The sequence below is a fragment of the Argopecten irradians genome, chromosome 4 (assembly GCF_041381155.1).
Source record: "Argopecten irradians isolate NY chromosome 4, Ai_NY, whole genome shotgun sequence".
NCBI classification, from domain to species: domain Eukaryota; kingdom Metazoa; phylum Mollusca; class Bivalvia; order Pectinida; family Pectinidae; genus Argopecten; species Argopecten irradians.
The window spans coordinates 50,297,058-50,311,594 of record NC_091137.1 but is presented as its reverse complement, the minus strand read 5'-3'; the positions used below and the strand labels follow the sequence as shown (position 1 = coordinate 50,311,594).

At 35.0% G+C, this 14,537-nt stretch overlaps 2 protein-coding genes across 2 annotated transcripts in view; one reads left to right on the top strand and one right to left on the bottom strand.

The window, feature by feature from the left end:
• Nucleotides 1-874: 874 nt before the first annotated feature.
• LOC138321958 (small ribosomal subunit protein uS13) lies at nucleotides 875-7,969 on the bottom strand. Its single transcript, XM_069266006.1, has 5 exons — nucleotides 7,865-7,969; nucleotides 6,958-7,056; nucleotides 4,302-4,388; nucleotides 1,309-1,502; nucleotides 875-1,000 (listed from the first exon to the last, which is right to left on the bottom strand). Exons 1-5 carry the CDS (start codon nucleotides 7,865-7,867, stop codon nucleotides 925-927), a joined length of 459 nt encoding a protein of 152 aa, XP_069122107.1. The 5' UTR covers nucleotides 7,868-7,969; the 3' UTR covers nucleotides 875-924.
• The window catches only part of LOC138321957 (vacuolar protein sorting-associated protein 52 homolog), a 37,301-nt gene continuing 30,663 nt past the window's right edge, over nucleotides 7,900-14,537 (top strand). Inside the window, exons 1-6 of the mRNA XM_069266005.1 lie at nucleotides 7,900-8,010; nucleotides 10,654-10,732; nucleotides 11,161-11,213; nucleotides 13,151-13,226; nucleotides 13,621-13,688; nucleotides 14,317-14,430. Coding sequence (XP_069122106.1) covers nucleotides 7,900-8,010; nucleotides 10,654-10,732; nucleotides 11,161-11,213; nucleotides 13,151-13,226; nucleotides 13,621-13,688; nucleotides 14,317-14,430 — 501 coding nt within the window. The remainder of the gene's footprint in view (nucleotides 8,011-10,653; nucleotides 10,733-11,160; nucleotides 11,214-13,150; nucleotides 13,227-13,620; nucleotides 13,689-14,316; nucleotides 14,431-14,537) is intronic.

Genomic DNA, 14,537 nt, shown 5'->3' with positions numbered 1-14,537 from the left:
AATACTTCTTGGGTATATTTTGTTTATTTTCTTCTGGAAATTGTTCGAACTTTTGATTCACATTATAACCACAAGAGGACATTTTGCTATTATGTCATTTTGACCCTGTCTCATCCCCAAAGGCTGAGGGGTGGAGCCCAGTGGGGTTCAAATGGCTTAAATTTTCAGGTGACCGTTAAGGCCCATGGGCCTCTTGTTATGTTCCAATATTTTGTTGGACACGCCGCCTTGTCTTAGTTATATCAACCATGTCTGGATGTAAGTAATGTAGGCATTAAGAGCCTAACAAACTTTGATGTAGGTCAATCATCAAAATCACTGGCACTTATGGCAGTGCCTTGCTTCTAGAAATTAGGTTAAAGTCAGGCTTAAGGTACAAGTCCCTGTTTAAACTGATGTTTTGGATGCCTATATAAACACATGTAAATTATATCATGAAAATATGGCATATAAGAAGGCTTTTCAATCATCAAAATGGAACACTGAACATGAAACAAAGACTAGTTTAGACAAAATATGCAGGTTTGTGGAAATGCTCTTAAAATCACAAATTTTACATATACCTCGCTCCCCCCCCAAAAAAAACAACCCAACACTCTCACTATGTTCAGATGACATCATAACATTGAAAAGGTACATTGGTATTAATTGAAAGCCTCCACATATACAATATTCAACTGTGCATGATAAATTTACACCCGCCATTTGCATGACAATGCCAAACTGATGTGTATGCTTTTGTTAGTGTCGAATCTGGTCAAACAAGCACTCCTTGTAACTGCTTGCTCCTAAAACTTACATCCATAGTGTATATTTTAGAAATCTATAATGAAATCTATAATGAACGTTGGTGTAAAAAATAAGGATGACGCAGTTATGTCCCCTGACAAGATTCTTTATTTAGTGTTTTAGTGATCACATAATTTACTTCTTCTTGGCCACACCAACAGTTCTTCCTCTCCTGCCAGTTGTCTTTGTGTGCTGTCCACGCACCCTCAAACTGTAACACAAACCAAACACAAACTCTAAATATCTACAACACAACAAAATTCATTTATGAAAGAAATCTTGTGACATTCTGGCCTATTGGAAACATTGTTGAAAAGGTATTTATTTCTTACACAAATGTATTTGCTCTGCATAAAACTGAACAGTGACATTTAATTAACATCAAAACATACATTTTCATTAACTACCTGTACCATTTTTTTTATTACGTATTTTGTGAAACATGAATATGCAGGAAATTCCCTGAAAACAAGTCAATAGTTACCTTAATCGTGAAAACATGTATATTTTGAGACTTACCCCCAGTAGTGTCGGAGACCTCTGTGTGCCCGGATTTTCTTTAGTCTTTCAAGGTCCTCACGGAGCTTGTTGTCGAGGGCGTTGGACATGACCTGGCTGTATTTACCGTCTTTGACATCTTTTTGTCTGTTGAGAAACCAGTTAGGAATCTTGTACTGTCGTGGGTTGGACATGATTGTGATCACCCTCTCAATCTGTAACAAACAAAAACCGACTTCAAACCAGTAACATTTTTATGGTCAGATTTCAATTATACTCAGAATTTTACAACCACCTTCAAACATATATAATATATTTATGGTCAGATTTCAATCATACTCAGATCTAGAATTTTACAGTTTATTCAATACATTTAACACATAGCAGAATTTCATTTAGAATATCTGTTCTAAATTAAATCAGTACTGTAACAACCATAATGATTTTTGTCTTGCCTATTTGCATATCGGTTACATATTTCACTAGGACCAGGTAAGACAAATACTTCATTCTTCCTTAGTTTTGTCCTGATGGATATAAAGAGTATCTTTAACAAGTTCCACCACAATGGGAATTGATAAAAACAAATCCTCAAAAATCCACTAAAATTCAATAGTTTTAGCTCTAATAATATCAATGACAACTCTGACAAGGCGAAATATTTTGTTGAAGCTTTGTCTATGTGATCTGAAATTCTGAGTGTTTATTCCAAAAATACCAGAACTGGTATATATGAAAAAATATTTTTCTTTCAATTTGATATCCTGTCATTTTGAAATAACTTCAAAGAAAACCGACTACAAGTCAATTTTCCTTACCTGAAAAATTAAGACATGTTTAATGTAATTTCATAAAACTAGTCTAGTAAAGTTTCTAAAAATAGGTTAAAATTTACAGATGAAAATAGTAATTAAGTTGCCGCAGTGACATCATGAGGGTGTATTGCAGCCAGCCTCAAATGTCATGAGTGTATTATTGCATGGGTAGTTATGTAATACTAGTCTCAGACGACACAAGTGTATTGCAGTGATGTCACGAGGGTGTATTGCATGGGTAGCCATGTAATACTACAGTCTCAGACGACACAAGTGTATTGCAGTGACGTCACGAGGGTGTATTGCATGGGTAGCCATGTAATACTACAGTCTCAGACGACACAAGTGTATTGCAGTGACGTCACGAGGGTGTATTGCATGGGTAGCCATGTAATACTAGTCTCAGACGACACAAGTGTATTGCAGTGATGTCACGAGGGTGTATTGCATGGGTAGCCATGTAATACTACAGTCTCAGACGACACAAATGTATTGCAGTGATGTCACGAGGGTGTATTGCATGGGTAGCCACTGTTCTTGTGTCCTGACTGATGCAAAGTGCTGTGTTCCCGGTCTTTTTTTCAAATGGGTGTTTTTGTACCCCCATAGCTTGCAAAATGGGGGTACAGTGCCATATTTAAGGGGTACACTATATTTGCATCTTTTCCCCATGTGTATTCTTTGATATAAAGACAAAGTAACGTAGATTTCGCCAAAGGAAAAAAAAAACAATTAAAAACAGTGTTAGATATATATCTCATTATTGATTTATTATGAACAATATTACCGCTTCTTAAATTTGTCTGCAAGTTATTCAATCAGATAGAAAAGAACAGACAACGTACGGTACATGTCTGCCGTGTTGTATCAATTTTTTTCACTTAAAGGCCCATTACCTTTCCGGAGCAAAATATAAAAGTTTCTTAAAAAACATTAATAACATCAGAAAAATGCGTACCGATGACCTAAAATAAGGTTACAACACCAAACATATGCAAGATTTCCTGCGTAATATATGAAAACAGTGGAGAGTCAATTCGCTGTTTTGCCGTCTGGCGCAGTGATAGTCAACTACCGCCCGGTATTTAGGACGACGGCGGGAAACATAATACAACCCGCGTTATGAAAATAAACATTTTATTTATTTTAATCAAACCGTTCAGAAGGTGATGATAAATGTAGTATTAACGGAAAGTTAATAATTTTTGTGACACTACAAAATTATCGATCTTGTTTAACATTCCAATTTTAAAAATTTAAAGCTGTTTTGGAAAGGTAGTGGGCCTTTAAAAATCATGTTCACAATATGCATAAAGTCAATCTTACATTGAAATTAATTTATAAATTCATTTTGAAAAGCAATTTTCAAAATATTTTGTATAGATCTACAGATTTTTCACCCTACCAGTCTGTGAATGTGCCGATCCTAAAAGGTATGACTTAGATAAAACATGTCGTTGGTAAAATGTATCGATGTCTTATAGCCGATTTCTGTCACAAACAATTTTCTTGTTCAAAGAACCACATGGATTTGAAGTTCGTTTTCATACTCTATGATAATGCTGGACAAACACAACTCTAGTTGTTATCACAAGATTAAAATTTGCATCGTAAATTGCTTCCCGTAACACATGTTCTTTGAGCTATATAACGATCAGTCCCGAGACTACTGATGGTCATGGGTATGGTCTCGGATTTTATCATAGGACAACACAGATAAGTAGTTAACACATCTGCCGCTTGGTGCGCTGCGGTTAATGTTTACTGAAAGGATTGCTTCCGGTATTGTAAAATGTTTTGACACACTTACAATTTCTTCAATTAAAATCGGAGATAATAGAAACAATTATCACCAAATAATGGAAAATATTTAAGCGTGCATGCAAGTACAGGTTGTCAAATTTACGCGTGCAAGAAAACAGATTGTAAGTGATTCACGCACGTTTCTGCATGATCGGGAACACTGAAAATGTATTTAAACCTGACCAAGTTTCAGTTAAATCAATTGTAATTACAGTAACTTTGTCAAAAGTGGACTTTGAAGCTGCTGTTCCCTTATAGTCTTGCCTTCGATTCCTTGACTATAATAAAAGAACCAACAGACACAACTATTCACTACATAAGACTTAGTGTTCATGAAAAGTAATATTTCCAATGCAGAACACTTTAATTTGATCTTTATTATAAACTGCCAATTACCTCATCCTCGCTCAGCTCTCCAGCACGTTTTGTGATGTCAACATCAGCCTTCTTGCAGACAACGTTGGCATACCGCCGTCCCATTCCCTGAAAGAATAAAATTGTATTGATAATTCTCAATGATGCAATCAGATGAATTTAAACAGGAAAACCTTAAACCTTACCAGGCTTGTGACACTAGAAGTATGAACAGTGAATGTAATTCCTATTGGTGTACTGTTAATACTCTTACTAATAGAGCTGAAACGAATAGCAGATTTTGGTATTCGAATATTCGTTTGATGCATTCGAATAGTATTCGAACCTTAATGTCAAAGATCTTTGAAACTCCTAGAACTCTCCGTATTCATTCAAATTGGCCGCTCGCTACTGTACCAAAATGGATTGCTGATTATATAGTTAAAGCACAGCAAAATTGTTTGACATAATCACAGGAAAGACCGACGTGTGACACGGGTGGAAGTTAGCAGTCAGTCAGAAGATCGTTTTTACACTTTCTACGACCATGTTTTTGCACATGCATAATATTTAGATAATATAATTAACTGATTGTTTGATATTTTATTGTTTTTGACAATTTAACTATTATTTTCTTGATAACCGTCCCGCAGAAAATCGTAGCAAAAATGAGTCCGCCTTTGTGTTGCAATTGTAAACAACCACGCTTCAGTCGGCTCATTTTCTGTGAATTGAATAATTTCATGATTGAACATGAGTCTGGTACGTCATTATTTTAATTTCTATCATATTTCCTATATAAATAATTTCTTTTATTAAACGCTTTTACCGATATTTATCTGATATATAACTTTGCTAAACTGACAAGTAAAACTTATGATTTTCACATGTGAATAACAATGTAATAATGCGTCATAAGGGATATCGGAAGGCAGGTCAATATTTATCGAATATTCAAATACTATTTTACTATTCGAATATTCGTTAATAGGTATTCATTCGCGAATATTGGAATATTCGTTTCAGCTTTTGTTTGTTTGTTTGTTTGAGTTTTACGGCCCATCGACAACTAAGGTCATTTAGGGCCAAACTACAAGTCATGCATTAATATCAGGATAAAAGTTCAGGGTAAGAAAAAGCAAGTAAGGACTAAAACACAGATTGTAAACGTTAATTTGATAAAAAAAGGTTTGTATAAGATAAAATAAATTTGGCTAAAACACATGAGAAAACTCATGCACAATGTTGAAACGATGAAATGTTGAGTTGATACGATGTATGATGAGAAAACGTTCATATTTTGCTTAAAATACCGATCTCTTTGAGATAATTAAAAATACGATTATGTCTCACGGCATGAAATAAAGTGTACATGTCGGAGACATCGTAGTATTTATCTCGAATGTGTTTAAAATCAATACAATGCAATAAAATATGCTCCACTGTGAGAGGAGAATCACATGCATGGCATGTAGGAGGATCCTCCCCTCTCAATAGATAGGAATGTGTAAAATATGTGTGTCCAGTTCGGAGCCGAGAGAGAACAACTTCCTCTCTGCGGTCTCTCCGACTGGACAGTTTAGGATTAAGTGTAGGTTGAATTTTAAACAGTTTATTGTTTGTTTCTGTAGACCACCTTTGTTGCCAATGGTGTTTGATGGCTGACTGAATTGAAGGTTTGATGTCGGTGTATGGTAGTTTCAAATCTGTTTGTGCTAGGCGAAGAGCAGTCTTAGCTGCTTTATCAGCCTGTTCATTCCCCTTTATACCCACATGACTGGGAATCCAGAGATAAGTAATTTGAGTTTTAGAAGATAATCGAAATGTTCGGATTAAAAGATTTAATTACTAATAGTCATACAATCCTGCTAGTATGGTCAGGCCAATATATAATTAAGATAGCAGGTGTGTTTGAAACAGTGTGTTAGCGTGGTGGGATGTGACCTCAGACCCCAAGGTCACGAGATTCATTTGAGATTTTTCAGTGGCACTCATTTTATAGGGTCAGTCAGGTTTAAAAATATTTTGTATGGTCTCAGAAAAGGTCACTTGAGAGAACTAGAATAAGTATAAAGAAAATATTTGCATCCAATTGTAGTCTAGATACATTTTTTTTGCAAGATACACATCATCTTGCCTATAGGTGGACCCACATACCAAGTTCCAAGGCGTTACAGTATAGAGAGCCAAACCAGTGGGGGACTATTCAGCATAACTTTGCTCATTCAAGTCCTAATGATACTTATGTAGCCGGATTGGACTGGGTCGATCATCGGTGACCAGGTAGCTCAGTGAGTAGAGCACTCTGCTAGTGTTCGGAGGGTCCCGAGTTCGAACCCTGGTCTGGCCGTTACATTTTCTCCTCTCCTGTTACAGAATTGGCGCCCAATTAAATAACCCACGGTGGTGGTGTTTGGAAGGGTCGCGTATGTCTTCGAGGGCGAAGATTTCAAGAAAGGAGGGAGGAGTGTAGCAGGATTGGACTGGGTCGACCATCGGTGACCAGGTAGCTCAGTCGGTAGAGCACTTTGCTAGTGTTAGGAGGGTCCCGGGTTTAAATCCCGGTCTGCCCTCTACATTTTCTCCTCTCCTGTTACACTTAGATTGTCATTTGTCAACAGCAATTATTCTTTTCAAGTTTGACCTGCTGGATCTTATTTCATAAAGTATGGGCATGAGTTTTCAGTACTTAACAAACCTTGATGGCAGTCATGGCAAACATAATCTTCCTCTTTCCATCGATGTTGGTGTTCATAACACGAAGAATGTGCTGAAACTTCTCGGGGATGATGAGAGCCTGCAATAAAAATTATTCTTAAAATGTCACATTTATATACATAGCATAACTTTTTTCTTTTTAATATTAAGCTATCTTGTCCCAATACCACACTTTAAATATTGACAGATGGATGCATATTGTTTCCAAACATTTGCACAACAAATCCACACTCCAATTTGGCTATAATAGGCTATTTTACGTGTATGCAGTTTACAGTGTTTGCAAGTTGGGTGGTTTCCCCTGTGGGGGAGACGTTTAAATGGCCGAACAACTCGTCTTCGCTAAACAGCCCACAGGACAGTGTTCGGTTTGCATGTACTACTACTAAGTAGAGGTCATCTTCGGTACTCCAGTACTATCACTCTGATTATATCCACTCTTGACTATGTCACATAAAGCAAAAGCCAAAACATGAAATGTCTGTGGATATAGCGAGTGATCATATAGCGAGTGTTCATCAAATCATGTGCTACATTTAGGATGGCAGTGAGCTATAATCTCAGAAAAATATTGTAAAATAACTCATCCAGAGGAAATATATAATGCGACCAAGAAGTTAAGTGTTTGTGGTAATATAATTAAATATCTTAACAACTCTGCCCCTATCTTATATTTGGAAATGTCCTATTAAATCTGTATCGTCATTAGAGGCACCAATTTGACGCTAAATAACACTAAAACTGTGAAGCCCTGTCCTTAAATTGCATGCGGTTAATGTTTCTCTTGATCATTTTCATATATTTGTTCACTCTTAAAGCTTCTATTTGTATAATTGACCGCGATGGAGAGGGATTGTTGTAAGGGAACCATTATAATAAACACCAACCATGATGGCGGAATACCGGAAAAGGAAGTCAACACATGAAAAAATCTGGATCTCAAATCCGTTTGGATCGCACTGGGATCATAGATTATCAAAATGACCCAGATGTAGTCGGTGACATGGCGTCAACTGCTGAAGAGGAAAATATTGTGAGATGCCAATTATTTCATTTGTTTATGATTTCAGCATACTTTTAACCTATCGAGATATTTATTTTAGTTCACACTTATACGCTTCTTACATGCATAACACAAAACAGACATGCAAGGCAATTATCATGAACAAGCAAATACGTATCCGACCGATAAAAATATTCGAAGTTGTAAAAAAAAACAGCTGAAAAACACCGAAGTTTAAATATATGCTCTAATCAGTTGTAAGACGATCTGAATATCATGAATCAAGTCTACAGTAGTATTCTATATCTATTTATATATGATACTTTGTAGAACCCGTTTCCGGTTTTAACACAACGTTTAAGGGCTATTGGACTTGACTATGTCAGTTGTATACGGGTACCAGGTATATGCAGAATATCTGAAAGACAACTTTTAACTTAAGAATTCAAATTATTAACACACCATATGTCTAAAATCAAGTAAAGAACACAATGGTGTTGTCAAAAAATAAATATATATTCCAATTTAATATTTAACTTAATTAAAATCAAATTCCAGAAGTGTACGAAATTCTAAGACACCACTATATGTTATGGTCTAAAATATCAATAATTATCCTATCATATCTTCAATCTATGCGTATTTACTTTTAGAATTTAATGATAACACCATATACTAAAATAACAGACCTAAACTTGAGCCGAATATCTGTCAAAAATGGCTTCACGAGGCAGACATGTTGTTTCCATAAGAATAGTTCGTATGAGGCCATTTAGGGTAAATTGCGTGAAGAAATTATAACAAATAACAATATTCCTACTTTCTGAACTACGATGATAGTATTGATATATTTATTGGGTTGATATATTGTAATACACGAAAATAGCGCTCCCTACATTTTTAACACACAGTCCTGTGGTACACCCTTGGAAATGTCAACAACGCACCTGTCACAATTCTGTCATTTTGACGACGAGCTTAACATTTTCTGCTGAATGTTGGGAAATCTGGCTTGCTATTGCAGAATTGTTTTCTTACTCTATGCATGACAAGCTTATACTTATAAGTCAATTGTCATGTTACATTATGTCTCGCCATTTAAATCCATTAGACCGAAAGATACAATTTGTAAACATTTTAAACCGAAAGTACGTAAACCGGAAATGGTTGCCCAATATGTCATCGCAAAAATAAGATTATGTTTTATCGGTAAACTCATATCGGGTTGACATTTGATGCTTAAATAATGTTAAGTATAAATAAATAAAACATGGCAAATAAACATATTGCTGTGATTAGTCGTTTTAATGGATATTTCCCTTCGAAGACTATGCCGTGGCTTAGTATTTTCAATGACATACACGGCAAAATGGCGAGAAGAAAGTGAAAGTAAAAAGCATGCCGACGACAGAAACGTAATTGTGGATGCCGGCATGTGTTGATTGCAAGGTATTTACGTTATTTGTCATCGGGAAAACGTCATCCTTTGATTTGGCAAAGGATTCGTTCGAGATTAGCATAGTTTCAGTTGTATTAGGTTTTTATTCCAGCCACGTGTTCCGTCCCACATTGCTTGTGTATACGGCAAATGTGTCCAAAAATCAAACTAATGTGTAGCTTGCACAGGCGAAAAAGTAAACAAAACTCGGTAAATACATGTAACCACAATAACACTGAACATGTATGGAAGGGTGTTTGTTTACAAATATGCATTATTATGATGAATTTCAAACAGTTCTTAACACCGACAAAAGTTAGAATTTTGTTGTTACAAAGTTATTTTTTTCATAAATGTCGAGTTTCAACGTTTATGTATGTATTTTAAACAAAATGAGGATAATGTTAGAACATTCCGTGCAGTTAATAGCTTGTTTGACAAAATACGTTTCACAATTCACAACCTCCAAAATGGCGATAGTGTTGTCCAATAGCCCTTAAAGTAAAAGCAGTTTCTAAAACCCTAATTCTAAAACATAAACCCTAAAACCCAAACCCTATCACTATATCCCTAACTCTGAATTAGTATGGCAGGTTTTAATTGAACATGTACATAGTGATACTGTCACATTCCTGTAAGTATATAATCCTCATATATAAAAGATTTAAGTCACAGTCAAATATTATTTGCGTTACATAGAAATATGGCAACCTTAATTTCAAAGGAAAAAAGTACAACAATTCTACAGATTATGAATTTGATGTCTTGTGAGTGGTAAGATAGATATTATTAATCATTTGATGTTGGTTTAACAACAAACTGATACACAATAATGTGATGTAAATGCATCGACAGTGTATTAACATGAAATAATTGGAACCCTCTATATAAAAATCATAGAAAATTTTGCCTGAGTGGTTCACTGTGGCAGCTGCTCCACTAGCACACATGCATATAGACCAGCTTATCGAGCCAGAAAGCATAGTAGACAGCTGAGTACAGATTTTCATTCGTTCATGAAGGCTTAAGACTTTTCTTCCGGAACATGATTCAAAGTTCAAGGGGTTAAAGGTCTAGATTAAATATAAAATTATATTGTTTATACACACATGTTATGGTTAGTAGTTCTAGAGCTTGACTGTAGTGAAGAGAAGCATGCGCACTCCTAATAAATAAAATAGAAACAGTTTTCAGTAAATAACTTTGCTTACTGACTTGTCTTACGATGTATACAGGAAGTTGCTGACACAATTCAGCTGAATCTGGGTGAATTGGACTTAACCTCAGAAGATTTTTGGTTGGAAGAAGCTGATGGTGAGTCATTTGTAATTTTGTATCATTGTTAATTATTACAATTAGTAAGTCTTTCACTTGTCTTCCTTTGGTTTGATTACGTTTAACAGCTTTAACCATTTGAGGACCTGTTAGATGATATGGTGGAGGAAAGCTGGAGTACCCAGAGAAAAACCACTGACCAGCAGTCAGTAACTGGCAGGTGCTCCACATGGGATTCAAATTTGCAACCTGGAGGTGGAGGGATTGTGGTAATATGTTGCGGCATATATCTTGCCACTCAGCCACTGTAGCCTATACTTCCTCGGGGGTGGGGGGGGATTTAAGAAACTTAGAAAAACCAAATAGTCCCCCATTACACTTATTTGAGCTTATTATATAAATATGGTTTCATGTAAACAACAAAACCACAAATCTACTACAGTTACTGTTATTTTACCTATTTACAGTGCATATCCAACAAAATTTAGAAGATGACATTGTCAAAGAAGCCCTCAATACAGTAAGTATTTACTATGTGTTAATTGTGCCCTGCTTATATTCCCCATCATGACTAACATCAACAGCATTCTAATGTGATCAAACCGACCTGGGCACCGGTCACATAAACAACAGGTTGGCCACAAGTAAATTTATTGCTATTATAGCGATATATAGCTATAATAGCTATTTATAGCTATACAAAACTAGCGAAAAACAACATTTCTGGAGATAAAAATGCTTGTGCTCAAAACCGACTCCTGAAACTTGCGGGGAATGTGTATAAGGATTATTTGAACACTATGCAACCACTTTTCGTTCGAAACAATAGAACAATAATTAACTTAATAAGCTTAATTGTACCTCATCAAAACTGCTTTCAATATGTTTAAATGATCGTTATAAATAACCACTGCAAGTTTCAGTTGTCGGTTTTGAGCGGAAGCATTTTTATCTTCAAAAATATTGTTTACCGTCAGTTTTATATAGCTAAAAATAGCTATTATAGATATATGTCGCTATAATAGCAATACATTTACATGTGCCCAACCTGAACAATGCAGGATTATATTGTGTTTGAAGGGAGTTGATGTAAACAATACAGTATTATATTGTGTTTGAAGGGAGTTGATGTGAAACCTCGGGTCATTGACGCAGCAAAATTTATTTTGATGCACGATCTTTGCATGCCGTGCGTCAATCTGACGGTTCACATTTTTACTACCACTGCCCATCAGACTTGTGTATGTGTGTATTATGTGATGCCCAGCCCCCAATAAAGTGTATATTAGCAAGGGTCAGTGACACTAATTGGTAGAATACCCCAAGCCAATGAAAAGATTCACTTAACTGTGACATAGTCCGACCGTAATTTGCTAATTGGAGCACAGGTAAAGAAGTCACACCTGTACTGAGTACCTACCCGCTTCCCATCCGCTAAAACTGCACATTCTTATCAGCAATCACATTTTAATCAAAGCTATATTAGATTCCAATTGCAATAAATTAATGATATATAAGTTGTAAGCAGGTATACAACAGAGATGAGATCGTAGATAGGCCTAGTTTGATGCATGCTGCAGTAGCCACTTTGTTGTTAACCTGAATAACCCTACATGTACATGTACATTACCCACAAACCATCAGTGTTGGAATGTGAGAAGCGTAAATCATTCCTGTTACAGTTTCTAATTTGTTTTTGACGGCAAATAAGAAAAGTGGTTTGACGTGGAAACGCAACACAAAATAAATAAAAACAATGTCTTTATTTTTAAAAGATCGCTAGAATTAATAACATTTTGATTTCAAACAAAAAATAGCAGTCGTAGCTATGATTTATAAAACACACTGGGTTTTTTTTGTAAAAAGATCATCATTTTTTTTTTTTAAAAATGTTGTTTTCTAATGTTGTTGATTAAATAATATATTTATGATTAGAAGCTCAAAAATGTCCTTTTAAATTTTCCAGAATTTAAATAATCAAATATAATTAAAATAATTAAAATCTTTACATGAATACTGAAGTTAATCAATATTTTATATACATAATATGTAATAATTATTATCATTTTTTTTACTTATTCTATAGAAACATAATAAGTCATATTAACTTTTTTAACCATTATCAATGTTATTGGTTATAAAATTTAATATTTAAATATAACTGAATTTTAACACGATTAATAATTGACCCTTAAGTTTAATATTTTGACCCTCAGGAATTTGATTTGACCCTCAGGATTTTACAGACAAGGGTCACTGACTCTTGAGATTTTGATCCTACTGGATGCCCTGAAAATAAAGTATAGATATTATATTGTGTTTGAAGGGAGTTGATGTAAACAATACAGTATATATTATATTGTGTTTGAAGGGAGTTGATGTAAACGATACAGTATATATTATATTGTGTTTGAAGGGAGTTGATGTAAACAATACAGTATTATTTTGTGTTTGAAGGGAGTTGATTTGCGGCAGTACTCGAAACAAGTGGAGAAGGAACTACTGGATGTGGAGAATGCTTCCATACAGGACTGTATCCTTTTATCATCATCCAACTCGGGTGCCACAGCTATTTAGTAATATGGGTTACACATCTCACTTAGTTTGCTTCAATTAACCTGGCTTACGTTGTCAGAGACGCACGGTTGTGTTTACTGTACAGGACAATACTTGATTTATGTAAATAGATTTCATTATTTTGTTCTAACGTAGATTTCTTAACTTACAAATACTTATTATATTTGATGTACATTAGCTTGAAATAATCCCATGGGTAAGATAATATACCTGTTGGTTGTGTTAGTTACTATAATGTCATTTGGTTTGGGATTTAACCAGTTCTATAGACTTTCATTTGGTCCTCATTTAGTCACTACTTTGTTAGATGGATTTGGCCTTGTGGCGATGGTTAACCTTAACAAACACAGACATCAAAGAGAGTCAGAATATCGCCAGTCTCCACAAACAGATTGCTGCCTGTGATACTATTCTAGAGGTGAGTCACTTCAACGTTGATTTTCATCATATCATAAAAAGAGTATTCTGTGGAATTTCATTGGCTAAAAACATCCCTAAATCTGCACAGGGTCACAGACTCCTGCATTACAACCTCATGACGTCTCAGCGTTAACAAAATTTCTATTTTCTACATACAATTTCAACATTTTATTTTCAGAAACTAGGCTGGGGTATCTTTAAAAGATACAAACAATGGGATTTGTGTTGAAAATAAAACATAGTTTTCATGTATGGGGAATTGACTTGCAGTTAAGGGTGTTTGCGAATTTATTTTTATTTCAAAATGGCAGATAATTATAGTAGTAAAATTGTCGTAAAACATCAAGGTATGAGAGAAAAATACTGTTTCATATATGGATATGAAGGATATGGATATTCTACCCTTAGGATCACAAAATGTAAAACCCTTGGCAATTGGGTTAGAATCTCCCTATCCTTCATATCCACATATGAAAGAGTCTTATAATAATACATCTGTGTAGATTACATCTTTGTATGTTTCCTCAAGAGTAGATAACTCTGTACATAACATACTAGGTGGTTTGTAACATGGTGTGGTTAAATGTATTTATAATCTTTAATTTGTACTTTTGTGGTAATGACAGAGAATGGAGCAGATGTTGAACGGCTTCCAAGGTGACCTCAGCAGCATCAGCAGTGAAATTCAGACTTTACAAGAACAGTCTGTCACAATGAACGTCAAGTTAAAAAACAGACAGGTATAGTCCACTTACAGGGCAAAAACAAAGGATTCTTAATGAATTGATAAGTAAAGTAAAGAGACAGGAACACAGAAAAAGAAATGAAAACATAATTTGCACATCTA